This window comes from Pan troglodytes, chromosome 15, assembly GCF_028858775.2.
Source record: "Pan troglodytes isolate AG18354 chromosome 15, NHGRI_mPanTro3-v2.0_pri, whole genome shotgun sequence".
NCBI lineage: Eukaryota > Metazoa > Chordata > Mammalia > Primates > Hominidae > Pan > Pan troglodytes.
Genome location: NC_072413.2, coordinates 38525305 through 38542537, shown reverse-complemented (window position 1 = coordinate 38542537; position 17233 = coordinate 38525305). Strand labels below are relative to the sequence as shown.

The 17233-nt window shown below is 34.8% G+C and overlaps 1 protein-coding gene across 2 annotated transcripts in view; it reads left to right on the top strand.

Moving 5' to 3' along the window:
- The window catches only part of LOC129136978 (uncharacterized), a 249194-nt gene extending 241875 nt beyond the window's left edge, over positions 1 to 7319 (top strand). The window contains exons 6-7 of one of the 2 annotated variants that reach the window (XR_010150917.1): positions 2657 to 2791; positions 6096 to 7319. Coding sequence is in view for 1 of the 2 variants with exons in the window: in XM_054666006.2 (XP_054521981.2) it covers positions 2657 to 2723 (67 nt within the window). In the remaining variant the exon portion in view is untranslated. Of the gene's footprint in view, positions 1 to 2656; positions 2806 to 6095 lie in introns of those variants that run through there. The other variant, XM_054666006.2, reaches the window with a different exon arrangement.
- The last annotated feature ends 9914 nt before the right edge of the window (positions 7320 to 17233 follow it).

The window sequence follows — 17233 nt, the reverse complement described above, 5'->3', positions numbered from 1 at the left end:
ACCCTTTTCTCATTTAGAAAAAAAAGTGCAGCTCGTTGCCATTGCTCATTTAATTTTACATAAACAAGCTCTTTGAGGCTGAAGCAAATCTAATTTTCAAGGTAAAAATAAAATATGAAAACTGTTCTTAGAGTTATTTCTAAACAGAACAGCAGAATCTGAATCATCAGAATCGTCTACTTTGGAAAAATTGGATGCATCAAGTGACTCTTCGGCCAACAACTGTTTGAGAATGATGTTAACATCAAGCATAGGAATGCTACATTTTCTAGGGTTTGACATTTTCAGTGATCAAGAATTACTATATTTTGTAAATGAAAATACCACTACTAAAAACTGAATGCTGTAAGTAGAATGATGTCTTTTGTTTCCAAAGTCTATATACTAGTGTAATGCAAAAATAATTTTAAAAATGAGATATTTTGTGGCAAAGTTATCTGGGGGTAAATGTTTCAGCTGCCAGCACTGGCAGCAAGTATTCTTGGGGCAAATGGGAAAAGAGTTAAAATTCACATGGAACTAAAAAAAAGAGCCTAAATAGTCAATGCAATCCTAAGTAAAAAGAACAAACCTGGAGGCATCATTCTACCTGACTTCAAACTATGCTACAGGGCTCCAGTGGCCAAAACAGCATAGTACTGGTACAAAAACAGAAACATAGACCAGTGAAACGGAATGGAGATCCTAGAAATAAAGCAGCACACCTACAACTGTCTGATTTTAAACAAGACTGACAAAAACATGCAATGGGGAAATGACTCCCTATTCAATAAATGGTGCTGGAATAATGGGCTGACCCTGTGCAGAAGATTAAAACTAGACCCCTTCATGTTATTGTATACAAAAATAAACTCAGGAAGGACTAAAAACTTAAATTTAAGACCTCTAACTATAAAAATCCTAGAAGAAAACCTAGGGAAAACCATTCTAGACATAGGCCTTGGCAAAGATTTCACGATGAAGTCTCTAAAAGCAATTGCAACAAAAATAAAAATGGACAAGTAGACCTACTTAAACTAAAGATCTTCTGCACAGCAAAAGAAACCATTAACAGAGTAAACAGACAATGCACAGAATGGGAAAAAGTATTTGCAAACTATGCATCCAACAAAGGTCTAATATCCAGAATCTATAAGGAACTTATGCAAATCAATAAGCAAAAAATAAACAATAAAAAGTGGGTAAAGGACACGAACAGACACTTTTCAAAAAAAGATATACATTCAGCCAACAAGCATATGAAAAAAATGCTCAACATAACTAATTATTACAGAATAGCAATTCAAAACCATAATGAGAAACTATCTCACACCATTCAGAATGGTTATTATGAAAAAGTCAGAAAATGGCAGATGTTGGCAAGATTGCAGATAAAAGGGAACTCTTATACCCTGCTGGTGGGAATTTAAATTAGTTTGGCCACTGTGGAAAGCAGGTTGGAGATTTCTCAGAGAACTTAAAACAGGACTACCCTTCAACCTAGTAATCCCATTACTGGGTATATACTCAAAGGAGTATAAATTGATTTATCAAAAAGATACAGGCACTTGTATGTTCACCACAGCAATATTCACAACAGCAAAGACACAGAATCAACCCAGATGCCAATCAGTGTTGGACTGAATAAAGAAAATGTATGTATACACCATGGAATACTATGCAGCCATATAAAAGCAGAGCCTTGAAGGACCACAAGAAAACTGTTCAGGGGGTGAAAATGACAGTGGGGAAATCGCTATAGGATAATAAGAAAAAGATGACTAATGTTATATACTGGTGGGAAGGTTAGTAAAATTGTTGTTTGTAGTAACATTGAAAAAATAATATGTACTTAATAAATTGAAAGTTCTAATGAAATACATTTTCAGGTACTTGATTTGTTTTAGCTTCATATGATAATTTATAAAAAGTTAAAGAAGGGACTATTCTGATTTTGAGCAGAATTTAGAGAAAATATGAAATAGAAGTTTCTCATCCTCAGTGATTCCAAAGAGCAAAAAGTTCTCAAAATAACAGATGAACTCAGATTCATCAAATGTTGGTGGATGGCAGTACTATGTGGCTCCAGGTTAAAATTACCATCAAGGATATGGATTTTAGATTATTTGTAGAGACTTCAAATATTTAAGGTGGTGCCTAACACTGAACTAGAAAAAATGTTTCTAAGAACCTTAAGGATATTGTCCCACACAGGATTATAGCCAGGTCAAGTAGACAGGAGGTTGGTTTGAGAAAAATGTAGATGTGTATTCTGCCTAATGGAATTACTTCTACTTTGGTATATAAGAAACCCACAGAGTTTTAAAAGGAATTATATCAACTTAGGCTGAATAGGACAGAGATGTTCATTATAAAAAGAGGTCTCTAGGCCCTCATGTTTTCACTGCCAACATGGGCTATTTCATATGGAAAAAGAGTAACTCAACGGACAAAGTCAAGATAGCTTGGGCACTGCTGCTAGGAAGCAAGAGGTTCCAATCAAGTAAGTGGTGACATGTGCATGCTGGATTCCAGAATTGCTGTGGATTAGTGACTATCAGCCTCCTCTTCCATGCTCCTTTTTGAACAGGAGGGTATACTGTAGATATCTTATGTGTTTAAAAAACATTATGTGTTGAGTCTATAAGGGTTAAATAGCATATCTTGTTTTACATAGTTCTTTAGATCAAGAGGAACTACTTGAAGAGCAGCACTCAACAAATCTGCACATCGACCTGGTTTAAATGCTAAGATCCTGCCCTTGTAGATTTGATGCCATAATGATGAGACTTTCACAAGGTCAAGGGAGAAGGTGAGTATATTTTATTTAAGAGAGGGATGTAAATTGCCCTGGTAAGGGAGTATGCTATACCTTATTGCATTTTCCAAAAATAACCACAATAATATTTCCCATCCCACATGCTTTTCTACAATGTGGTCTTCCCACCCTACCAAAAAGGCAGAGTCTATTTCTCCACACCTTTGAATGTGGCCAAGACTCATAACTGCCTTGGCTAATAGAATTTGGCCAAAGAGATACTGTGTCAGTTCTAACAAATCTCAATTTATCTGCTGTCTCCTACTTCTTTTTGTTAAAATATTCTTCAGACATTCTCCTTTGGAACTCAGCTGCCTGCTGAGAAGTCCTAGCTACACAAAGAGGCCATGTGTTGGCCACATGGAGCATCTGACTTCCAGCCAATAGCCAGCATCAAATGTAAACCATCTGAGTGAGCCATCTTGGACATTTAGCCTGGTCAAGCGGTAGACTCAGCCCCAGCTAATTTCTGACTGCCACCATATGAGACACTCCAAAAGAGAACCACCTAGCTGAGTGCAGTCAACCAACAAAACTGTGAAAGATGATAACTATTAATGTGTTTTAAGTTAGTAAGTTATGAGGTAGTTTGTCACACAAAATAAATAGAAGACTGAATTACAATAAGAAGAGAGAGATTGAGAATGGTATTGAATTTTTAAGCCCTTTGATAGCTCTTCCAATTGGGAATAAAATTCAGTGTCCCATCAGTTATAATATTGATATTCAATAATTCTTTACTATGTGTCAGTCTATGTTCCAATTGCTTGCATGAATTATCCTATTTATTCTACAGAGCAACCCATAAAGTATTATCATTATGATGTTTTTGTTATTCCTCTCTCACAGACAAGTAAACTGAGGCCTAGTAAATTTAAATATCATACCCAAAGTTGAACACCTCTTAACTAGCATCAGATCAAGGATACATATTCAGGTTTGTCTGATACCAAAGCATATGCTTTTTACTACTATATAACGTGATCTATGACTAGAAAGATCATCATGATTCTCCTCTAAGCAGTAATCTTTTTTATACTTGGGAAAATAAGGCAAAACAAATTATTAAGTAACCCCTAGAAACAAACACTAAGTCTGGTGAGTTTTCTTCCTTTCATGTTCCTAAAGTCAAAGATTTGTGTTTGCCATATTGGAAGTGATGCCAAACTTCCGGTTAAGAAACCCAGCTTTTTGAAACAAAAAAGAAGCTAGGTGGGTGACAGGTAGTCCCAGCAGGTATCCTTTCTTTAGGGTCTCCTCTGTTTCTAGTGAGTCCCATTTACCAGGGCCAGCTTCTGTGACACAAATATAATGAGACTATGTTCAAACCTCTTTCCTGAAGCTACTAAAATATGCATCAGCCCTGCTGTATCAAGAAAGAATCACATGGTGGAGGAGGTTAAACTTTCTGTCTTTATTCTCACATGTACCTTTGGCCCACACACTAAATATCTGCAGTGTGATTACCTATAGCTTCTCAGGAATTCAACTGTCATAGAAGTAAAGGGCAATCAAGCTCAGTAGAGTGCAAATAGGTCAATATTGGGCTTCCCAATCTATGCTATCATATCACATTATCTTCATATCTGTGGCCTCCAAATAGGTGTAACAGCATCTTATTTTGTTTTCACAGTGTTAGTAAGGTGAGTTGTGAGTTATATTTATGTAGTTAATTTAGCAAAAGTCTTTGATATCTGTGGCTTATGGGTAGGATTCAATTATCTTCAGTCTTATACAAATTTCTCCTAATTTTATACTACTTTGCCTATTAAAACATTGTTACATATAACACTTTGGACAAGCTTATGAGTTGGTATTAATATCCAGCTTTTAACTGAATACACTGAAATTCACTCTGGTTGAGTAAGATGTTCCAGGTTAAATGGTTGAGAAGTGACAAAGTGAGAGTGTGTACCCTGCATGTTTGGCTCCTTGGCACATGTTCTAGTCCGATATAACAGGGGTCCCAAACCCCTGGGTCAAGGACCGGTACCGATCCATGGCCTATTAGGAACCATACCACACAGCAGGAGGTGAGTGGAAGGTGAGCTAGCATTACCTCCTGAACTCCACCTCCTGTCAGATAAGCAGTGTCATTAGATTCTCATAAGAATGCAAACCCTATTGTGAACTGTGCATGTGAGGGATCTAGGTTGCACGCTCCTTATGAGATTCTAATGCCTGATTATCTGAGGTGGAACAATTTCATCCCAAAACCATTCCCCTGACTCCCAGTCTGTGGAAAAATGTTTTCCACAAAACTAGTCCCTGATGCCAAAAATGTTGGGGACTACTGCTATCTAAGATACTACCTACCTATCACACTTATGTTAGGAAAAAGAAGAGTGTTCATTATAGAAAAACAGCTGTTATTGTAGACAAAGGTATTGAGTTTAAAAATCTGCTGGTGACCCACAGATTTTTGGACCTGAGTGTGTTTGAGACTCAATTTAACATCTGTAATACCAGCAAATTATCATGATGAATGCAAGACTTTGATAGACAACAATATCTGAAGGTCAGGATATCCAAAAAAAACAATAATTTCCTATGTAAATCTGTTTTTCCTCCCATTTTTGTACAAGGATAATCCCTGGTATCCAAGTTGGAAGTCAATCTTTGACTCTTTTTTTCTTCTCAGTTTCATTTTTATTTTTAACCAGGTACCAAATATTATTAATTCTCTAACCTGTCTGTTACAATATTCCAGTTTTAAAATTTACATTTCCAATAAGTATTTTTCTGGTGCATAGACAACTGTAATTTCCTCTTTATTGCTCTCATGCCAGAATTGCTTTCAAAATAATGCTTTAAAATCTGAAGCCATGCCTCAATAAACTGGCCATATCCAAGTTTCATTTCCAAATTCTAGTGACCATGCCTCCTCCATTGAAACGAAAGTGAGTTATTCTTTATTATGGAGAACAGTTTTTTTGGTTTTTTTTTTACATTTTCATTCTCTATGCTATTGCTCACAGACTCTAAATGCTTTCCTTTATCCCCAGTTACATGAAACTTTGAAGTCAGGACTCAAATGCCACTTCTTCATATAAGGTATTAACAATAAGTTCAGAAAGCAATAACCCATCTTCCATATCTCTGTACCTTATGAAAGTGCTACTAAACTGTCTTAAATTAAAATGATTTGAATGTAAGCTTTGAATGAGTATGAACCCATATATAACATGGAATTATTATTTCTCAAAGTCCTTACATATTGTGTGGAGTCAAATTTGTGGATATGTCTTTATCATTTTTAATCTCTCATATATTTTTATTTTGAAACTATTTTTGAAAGTCCTCTACAGTCTTCTTATTCTGCAAAGATTCACTTTCAAGACTGCAAATATGAATGCTGGGATTCATCGAGGAATTTCCAGTGAAGCCCAGGAAACAAATTAAGATGTGGCTTTGAGAAATAACACCAGTCAAACATAATTCTAGGGCTGGGCAAACAAGACTCTTCTTGTTTCTTCAGGGAGACTCTCATTGCCAAGCTTGAAAATGATGAAGGGTTGGTCTTGGTGAAAAGAAGCTTATGCATCTGAGTTCTTAGATGGAAACAAGCAATATGTATGCATCAACTTAGTCATAATATTCTAGTTTACCACCACACATAAAACTTATTGTGCCTTTTCCCTTTGGTGTTTTTTTTTTTTTCTTCCATGTGAACAGTCTTTTCTGAAGCATATATACAACTCAGGCCATAAATTAAGGCACATGTGCTTCTCTATGAAAATTCTGTGGCATTAAAACTGAGACAATCCAAAAATTGTAAACTTTCTGTCAAAGTAAAAAATAGCTAGAGGTTTCACCTTTGGTTGATTTAGTATTTCACTAATTTAATAATTGTTATTTTAAAATGGTAATTAAATTTTCACTAGGATTTTTTTAAGGTTATTGCATTTGATGTCATTTTATGAACAAATTAGTAATTTAGGCTAAAGAAACCTAGCTGTTTTGGGTTCTGAATTATACTGGAAACATCATTCATAGTATGTAATACACTGACATAAGTGAATTGAATTTTAAACTAGGATCATTTTAAAAATTATATTTGAATTACCATATCTCTAAACTAAATTCATAGGAAAATGAAACTGAAATGTAGATAAGGTAATATATAACAGCAGGAAAAATATTTCCTTATAATACAATTATTCCACATATTTATGATTATTTCATTTTTAGAAATATATTGTGTGCATTGGATTATGTATACTATCTATATGGATAAATTTTCAAATCATGAATAAAGCTTAAGACATTTGTTACAATATTAAACATCAACATTTTGGGATGCTACTATAATTCTATTGGTTTGTGTTTGATTCTAGCACTATTTTTGGCTTCCATTTACTTGTGAAATCTTTAGAATCAGCACCGCTAATTCATTCTGGTCAGTTTCCAGCTTTCACAGTAGCAGCATGAATAGAATTTGCTACAGATTCAGTTATGGTATCACAATGATTTATTTTCCTTTTTAACATAAAATTTATTTTTTAATGTAAGCAAAACCTTTAAAATGAGAAGAAAATAAGCTGTCTTTTCTTTGTGGTCAATGCCAGAATATTAGCTGAACATCTAGATGCTGTCTTCAAAGTAGCAGAGCCAGTAAACTTCAAAACACCTCTGATGATTTAGATTACTAGCATTTCAAACCAAAGTCACTTAGATTTTACATGTAATAGGGATAATAACACTTCAGCAAAATCAGCAATAGGGAAGTCTTCAAATATTTAATAAATTTGTGTTCATAAATGACAGTTAATTGTTATAGCACATACCAAAAAAGTGTGTTTAAAGCACAAAACCAAACATGTTTTTGCATACATATTTATAATATTTGTGGAAGACTTTAAAACATTCAGTAGATACCCTTGAACATTTTCACGTAAAGTTCTATTTAAGAAGATTCCATTCAAATGTTAGCAGATGCATGCCCCAAATTATCTGCTGCAAAAATTAAATTGCTACAGCATATTCAGTACTGCTTAGATATTCTAGAACTAAAACTGATTGAGATAGAAATGCTTACACATTTAAACTACAATAAAAATCATTAAAATGAAGCATGGTAGACTTTCAGTTTCAAAATATAAAGAACTTGGAAGTAGTCATTCTCATCCTTACAAAAACAACAGAAAACCTGGACAAATTGAAATTCAGTGACATTTCTTGGACCCATTAAAGAACTGAGGTCTCAGAGCAAATCATCACTCTGAAATCTGGAAAGGTGAATAAAGGAAATCACAGATGAAATCTGTTTATCTGGAGCAGAAACTGCTGGAGCTACAAGCTGTTAAGAACACTTAAATGATAATTTTGATTAATTTCTGGATACTGAGTGTGCACTAGCATGAGATAAAGACTTTCTGGGGGCCTCAAGATTAGGAGGGCAACATTTTCATAGTTTGCACTCCAAGAACCATCAAGTTCTTACAGAGGATCCAAGAAAAATCCTCAGTACCCTTGGAAGCAGGAGAGGAGCGTAACTTTGTAAAACATGTTTAGAATGTTCTCCATAACTAAGGTCTGCTGTCCTTGAAGTAATTGTCAGAGCACAATTTTAAAATCTTGCCTCAACCAGGAAAAGGATTCCTGGTGCCCTCTAGCCTATTATCTTACCTAAGGGGAAAAATTAGTCAACATGGTCGAGCATTTCAAAGAAACACACTGGGAATATTGATTGCATCTAGGATATGAGTAAAGGTGAAGGACAGGAACACTTGTGAAAGCTACAGCCCAGACACCTGGGCCTGCCAAAAGACTAAAACTTAATTGGATTTTGGAATGTCACCCCCTCTCACTGTTACTCTCTCACTGCATTAAGATTGTTTCAGTAGATTATAGCTGAAAGAGCTGCAAGATGTACATGTTCGCTCGGTAGCAGTATATAAAGAAGTCCTAAAGTCAAGGGGAGATAAAAACAAGGACACTAGAGGACGCTGAAGCCTTGGGCACCTACAGCTACAACAAGCATTGAACACAACCCAACTCCTAGCCAGATTAACATAAATCTTCCCACCAAAGTCCCATTTACTTCAGTTGCTATTATTCATCATAGCCTGTCTGGCTTACAACCAAAAATTAAAATATATAACAAAAGGCAAAAAAAAAAAAAAGTCTGAAAAAAGCAAACAGACATGACAACCAGAATCATATATGACACAAATATGTGAATTATCAGATAGATGATTTTAAATAATAATATGCTAAAAGCTGTAATGAAAAAGTAGAAAACATATAATAAAAAGATGGGTCATATCAGTAGAGAGGTGAGAAATTTAAGAGGAATCAAGAGTAAATGTTATAAATGAGAAAAGTAACACTGTCACAGAGATGAAGAATGCCTTTTGATGGCTCATCAATAGATGACACAGATGAGGAATCAATGAGCTTGAAGATAGGTCAATAAAAACTTCCCAAATCAGCAAGAGTGAACCCTAATATGAACTATGAATTTTGGATGATAATGACGTGTCAATGTAGGTTCATCGGTCATAACAAATGTTCCACTCTGATGGAATGTTCATAGAAGTGAAGGTTGTACTCATGTGGGGGCAAGGGACATATGGGGACCCTGTGATTTCTTCCAAATTTTGCTGTAACTCTAAATAAGCTCCAAAAATGAAGTCAATTTTAAAAAAAATCAAAAACTTCCCAAACTCAAGTGCAAAGAGAATGAAATAAAAAAAAGTGGGACAATTTAAAAAGTTGTAATGCATCAATAATTGGAATAATACAAGGAAAAAAAAGAAAGAATGAGGTAGAAAAAATATTTTAAAAAATAATGGGTAAGCATCTGTTAAAATTAATGGCAGTAACCGAAACATAGATCATGGAAGCTCAGAGAACACTTAGCATGATACACACAAAAAAACAAACAAACAGAAAAATCACCTCAGCATATCATATTTAAACTTCAGAACACCAAAAACAAAGAGAAAATTATGAAGGAAGCAAGAGATAAACAAGGAACAAGGATTACGGTAGTCTTCTCATCAGAAACCTGCAAGAAAAAAGAGACTTGGGCAAAAGGACTGGAATGAAAACAAAAACAAAAACACAAAACAAAACAAAAAACTTTGCTATCCTGGAATTCTATATTAAATGAAATCACCTTTCATAAGTAAAAAAATAAAAGAAATAAAGACTTGCTCAAACTAACAAAAAAACTCAGGATATTCATTGTCAGCTTACCTGCTCTGCATGAAATTTAGATCTTCAGGCAGAAGAAAAATAATATAGGTTAAAACTTCAATCTACATAAAGAAAAGACCATTATAGAAGGAACAAATGAAGGTAAAATAAAATATTTTACTTTCCATATTCTTAACTGAAATTTTTAAAAAGCTTGTTTAAAGTAATAAAAATACATTAATACTAGAAAAAGTGTATTGGGTAGTTATAGTATATGGGTTAGTGAAATGAATGACAGTAATTGATATGGACTGAATTGTGTCCTCCCAAAATTCATATGCTAAAGCCTCAGCCTGCAATGTGACTATATTTGGAGATAAAATATATAAGGACGAAATTAAGTTTAAATGAGGTCATAAGGATGAGGTCCTCATTATAGGATTAGAGTACTTATAAGGAGAGACAACAGAGAGCTCAGTCTCTCTAAGGCTAAGAACCTTCAAGGAGTCCACTACACCCCCCTGCCACATCCACCAGAACAGGTGCTGGTATCCATGGTTGAAAGACCCACAGATATTTCACATCATAGGACTCTGTGCAGACAACCCCCAGTGGCAGCCCCAAGCTGGGTAGACTTTCTGGGTTGCTAGACCCAGAAGAAAGAAAACAATCACTGCAGTTTAGCTCATAGGAAGCCACATCCACAGGAAAAGGGGAAGAGTACTACATCAAGGAAACACGATGTGTGACAAAAGAATCTAAACAACAGCCTTCAGCCCTAGACCTTCCCTCTGACAGAGGCTACCCAAATGGGAAGGAACCAGAAAACCAACCCTGGTAATATGACAAAACAAGGCTTGTCAACATCCCCCAAAAATCACACGAGTTCACCAACAATGGATCCAAACCAAGAAGAAATTCTTGATTACCTGAAAAAAGAATTCAGGAGGTTAGTTATTAAGCTAATCAGGGAGGCACCAGAGGAAGGCAAAGCCCAATGCAAGGAAGTCCAAAAACTGATACAAAAAGTGCAAGGAGAAATTATCAATGAAATAGATACCATAAATAGGAAACAACCAAAACTTCAGGAAACAATGGACACACTTACAAAAATGCAAAATGCTCAGGAAAGTCTCAGCAATAGAATTGAACAAGTAGAAGAAAAAAATTAAGAGCTCAAAGACAATGTCTTCAAATTAACCCAATCCAAGAAAAATTTAAAAAATTTACTAAGAAAATATGACCAAAGCCTCCAAGAAGTCTGGGATTATGTTAAATGGCCAAACCTAAGAATATTCACTGTTCCTAAGGAAGAAGAGCATTCTAAAAGCTTGGAAAATATATTTGGGAGTATAATGGAGGAAAACTTCCCCAGCCTTGCTAGAGACTTAGACAGCCAAATACAAGAAGCACAAAGAACACCTGGGAAATTCATCACAAAAAGATCATCCCCTAGACACATTGTCATCAGGTTATCCAAAGTTAAGACAAAGGAAAGAATCTTAAGAGTTGTGAGACAGAAGCACAAGGTAACCTATAAAGGAAAAATCTATCAGATTAACAACAGATTTCTCAGTAGAAACCCTATGAGCTAGAGGGGATTGGGGCTCTATCTTCAGCCTCCTCAAACAAAGCAAATATCAGCCAAGAATTTTGCATCTAGTGAAACTAAGCATCATATAAGATACAGTCTTTTTCAGACAAACAAACACTGAGAGAATTTGCCACTACCAAGCCACCATTACAAGAACTGCTAAAAAGAGCTCTAAATATTGAAACCAATCCTAGAAACACATCAAAACAGAACATCTTCAAAGCATAAATAACACAGGACCTATAAAACAAAAATACGAGTTAAAAAGCAATAATGAAAAACAAGCCAAAGTACACAGGTAACAGATAGCACGATGAATGCAATGGCACCTCACATCTCAATACTAACATTGAGTGTAAATGGCCTAAATGATCCACTTACATGTTACAGAACCACAAAATGAATAAGGACTCACCAACCAACTATCTTCTGCATTCAGGAGACTCACCTAACACGTAAAGACTCACAGAAACCTAAAGTTAGGGGGTGGAAAAAGGCGTTTCATGCAAATGGACACAGAAAGTGAACAGGGGTAGCTATTCTTAGAGAAAACAAACTTTAAAGCAACAGTGGTTAAACGAGACACAGAGGGACATTATTACATAATGTTAAAAAGCCCTGTCCAACAGGAAAATATCACAATCCTAAATATAAATGCACCTAACAATGGAGCTCCCACATTTTTAAAGCAATTACTAATAGACCTAAGAAATGAGATAGACAGAAACACAATAATAGTGAGGGACTTCAGTACTCCACTGGCAGTACTAGACAGGTCATCAAGACAGAAAGTCAACAAAGAAACCATAGATTTAAACTATACCCTGGAACAAATGGACTTAACAAATATACACAGAACATTTCATCCAACAACCACAGAATATACATTCTATTCAACAGAGCATGGAACTTTCTCCAAGATAGACAATATGATAGGAGATAAAACAAGACTCAGTAAATTTAAGAAAATTGAAATTATACAAAGCACTCTCTCAGATCACAGTGAAATAAAACTGGAAATCAACTCCAAAAGGAAACTTCAAACCATGCAAACACATGGAAATTATATAACCTGCTCCTGAATGAGCAATGAGTCAAAAGTAAAATAAAGATGGAAATTTAAAAATTCTTCAAACTGAACGACAATAAAGACAGAACCTATCAAAACCTCTGGGTTATTGCAAAGGCAGTGCTAAAAGGAAAGTTCATAATCCTAAATGCCTACATCAAAAAGACTGATAGAGCACAAACTGAAATTCTAAGGTCATACCTCAAGGAAATAGAGAAGCAAGAACAAAGCAAACCCAAACCTAGCAGAAGAAAGGAAATAACCAATATCAGAGCAGAACTAAATGAAATTGAAACAAACAAAGAAACAAAAATACAAAAGATAAATGAAACAAAATCTGTTTCTTTGAAAAGATAAATAAAATTGATAGACCACTAGCAAGATTAACCAAGAAAAGATGCAAATAGCCTCATTAAGAAATGAAACAGGAGACAACTGACACCACTGACCAGACAAATTTACAGCAGAATTCTACCAGACATTCAAAGAAAAATTGGTACCAATCTTTTTGACACTGTTCCACAAGATAGAGAAAGAAGGAACTCTCTTTAATTCATTCTATGAAGCCAGCATCACCCTAATACCAAAACCAGGAAAGGACATAACCAAAAAAGAAAACTACAGACTGATATCCTTGATGAATATAGACGCTAAAATCCTTAACAAAATACTAGCTAACTGAATCCAACAACATATCAAAAGGATTATCCACTATGATCAAGTTGTCATACCAGGGATGCAGGGATGATTCAACATACACAAGTCAACATATGTGACACACCACATAAACAGAATTAAAAACAAAAATCACATGATCATCTCAATAGACGCAGAAAAAGCATTCAACAAAATCCAGCATCCCTTTATGATTAAAACTCTCAGCAAAATTGGCATACAAGGGACATACCTCAATGTAACCAAAGCTACCTATGAAAAACACACAGCCAACATAATACTGAATGGGGAAAAGTTGAAAGCATTCCCTCTGAGAACTGGAACAAGATAGGATGCCCACTCTCACCACTCCTCTACAACATAGTACTGAAGTCCTAGCCAGAGCAATCACACAAGAGAAAGAAATAAAGGGCACCCAAATTGATAAAGAGGAAGTCAAACTGTCACTGTTTGCTTATGATATGACTGTTTACCTTGAAAACCCTATAGACTCCTCCAGAAAGCTCCTAGAACTGATAAAAGAATTCAGCAAAGTTTCTGGAATGAAAGATTCATGTAAAACAATTAGTAGCTCTTCTATACACCAACAGCAACCAAACTGAGAATCAAATCAAGAACTCAACCCTTTTACAATAGCTGCAAAAAAAAAAAATACTTAGGGATATATATAACAAAGGAGTCCAAAGACCTCTACAAGGAAAACTACAAAACACTGCTGAAAGAAATCACAGATGACACAAACAATGGAAAGACATCCCATGCCCATGGAAGAGTAGAATCAAAAATTGTGAAAATGATCATACTGCCAAAAGCAATCTACAAATTCAATGCAATCCCCAGCAATATACCACCATCATCCTAAACAGAATTAGAAAAAAATTCTAAACTTTAGATGGAATCAGAAAAGAGCCTGCATGGCCAAAGCAAGACTAAACAAAAATAACAAATCTGGAAGTATCACACTACTTGATTTCAAACTATACTGTAAGGCCATAGTCACCCTGACAGCATGGTACTGGTGTAAAAATAGGCACATAGACCAATGGAACAGAATAGATAACCCAGAAGTAAACCCAAATATTTAAAGCCAACTAATCTTCAACAAAGCAAACAAAAACATAAATGTGGGGAAAGGACACCCTATTAAACAAATGGTGCTAGGATAATTGGCTAGCCACATGCAGGAGATTGAAACTGGATCTTTATCTCTCATCATATACAAAAATCAACTCAAGATAGATTAAAGACTTAAATCTAAGGCCTAAAGCTATGACAATTCTAGGAGATAACATTGGAAAAACCCTTCTAGAAATTGGCTTAGGCAAAGATTCCATGATCAAGAACACAAAAGCAAATGCAATAAAAACAAAGATAAATAGTTGGGACTTGATTAAACTAAAGAGCTTTTGCATGGCAAAAGGAACAGCCAGCAGAGTAAACAGATGGCCCACAGAGTGGGAGAAAATCTTCATAATCTATACATTTGACAAAGGACTAATATCCAGAATCTACAATGAACTCAAACAAATCAATAAGAAAAAAAAACAAATAATCCTATCAAAAAGTGGGCTAAGGACACGAATAGAGAATTCTCAAAAGAAGATATACAAATGGCCAACAAACATAAGAAAAAATGTTCAACATCACTAGTGATCAGGGAGATGCAAATCAAAACCCACAGCCAACATAATACTGAATGGGGAAAAGTTGAAAGCATTCCCTCTGAGAACTGGAACAAGACAGGATGCCCACTCTCACCACTCCTCTGCAACATAGTACTGAAGTCCTAGCCAGAGCAATCAGACAAGAGAAGGAAATAAAGGGCACCCAAATCGATAAAGAGGAAGTCAAAGTAAGGTGATACCTCACTTTGGAGTACCTTATTCACCTTTGATACCACCTTACTCCTGCAAGAATGGCCATAATAACAAAATAATAATAAAAAAACAGTAGATGTTGGCATGGATGCAGTGATCAGGGAACACTTCTACACTGCTGGTGGGAATATAAACTAGTACAGCCACTATGGAAAACAGTGTGGAGATTCCTTAAAGAACTAAAAGTAGAACTACCATTTGATCCAGCAATCCCACTAAGTACCTATCCAGAGGTAAAGAAGTGACTATACGAAAAATATACTTGCAAACTGATATTTATAGCAGTACAATTCACAATTGCAAAATCATGGAACCAACACAAATGTCCATCAGCGAGTGGATAAAGAAACTGTGGTCTAGACATACAATGGAATACTACTCAGCCATAAAAAGGAATGAATTAACAGCATTTGCAGGGACCTGGAAGAAATTGGAGACTATTATTCTAAGTGAAGTAACCCAGGAATGGAAAAGCAAACATTTTATGTTGTCACTGATGTGTGGGAGCTAAGCTATGAGGATGCTAAGGCATAATAACGGTACAATGGAACGTGGGGACTTGGGGGAAAAGTGGGAGGGGGCAAAGGATAAAAGACTACAAATATGCTGCAGTGTATACTGCCTGGGTGATGAGTGCACCAAAACCTCACAAATCATCACTAAAGAACTTACTCATGTAACCAAATACCACCTGTACCCCAATAACTTACGGAAAAAAAAAACAGTGTGAGATCACAAAAAAATGTGAAAGGTTTAGATTAGTTAAAATGTATTTTATAAAATCTAATGACGTCACTAAAAAACAAGTTAAATGAGTATGAACCTAACAACTGAGCATCAAAATATATGAGGAAAAGAACTGATAGAACTGAAAAGAAAAATAACCAAATCCACTATTATAGTCAGAGACATCAACAGTCCTGTCAGTAGTTATAGATCAATTAGTCAAAAAATAAACATGAATATATATGACCTGAACAGCAATAAACTTGATCTAAATTACACCTGTAGATTTCTCTGGTCAACAGCAGAATAAATATTCTCAAGCTTACATTGAATGTTCACCAAGATAGACTGCATTCCAGGCCATAAAATATACCTTAACAATTTTAAAACAATAGAAATTATATTGTCTGTCTACAGTGGAATTAATTTAGACATCAATAATAGAAAGATAGATAAAAATTCCCAACAATTTGGAAATTAAACAACGCACTTCTAAATAACCCATGAGTCAAAGAAGTCCCCATATGAGTTTATAAATATTTTAAGTAAAAAATAAAAGTACAACTAATTAAAATTTGCAAAACTCAACTAAAGCAGTCCTGGGAGGGAAAAGTATAGCATTCAGCATATATTTAAAAAGTAGAAAGATCTAAAATTAATAACCTAAGATTCTAGTTCAGAAAATTAGATAAAGAAGCACAAAAAGCAACTCCAGACTATGTATAATCCATGAATATAGAGACATATGAAGTATGGCTATGTTTATATTTGTTTTTCTTAAATACACAATGATGTGGTTCTTGACATTTTATAACCCACAATGGTTGTCTTAAATATCACAGAAATACTGTAAGATCTAGATCTCATTTACTATAAACATTGCTTTAGATTACTATGAAGTTCAGGGTATCAGAATTTGAGTGAGTATTAAAAACTTAAAATAATAAACAAGTTTGCCTTTGGAAGTGATACACCAAGATCCTAATATTTTCATAATTTTCCTTATATTAATTTTACAATGAAAGAATAAAAGTGGGTAATGTAAATAAATATAGATAAAAGCTTAAAATAAAAATGTAAATAATAAAAAGGAGTATAAATTTATAACTGTGACAAATTAAGTATAGAATTTAAATGTGTCACATGTGGACTCTAATATCTTCTTATAAATTTAGAAGTCTAGGGGAATATAGTACATTTCTGTTCATCTGAACTAACAATTTAAAACAATCTCTACAGGAGGAGTTTACTAACTAGTTTTTATGTATTTTAAAGAGGCATTTTTTCATAAAATAAACCTTGACTAAATTAAGCTGTTTTCTAGGATCCAAGTTGCAATAAAAAATACAGAT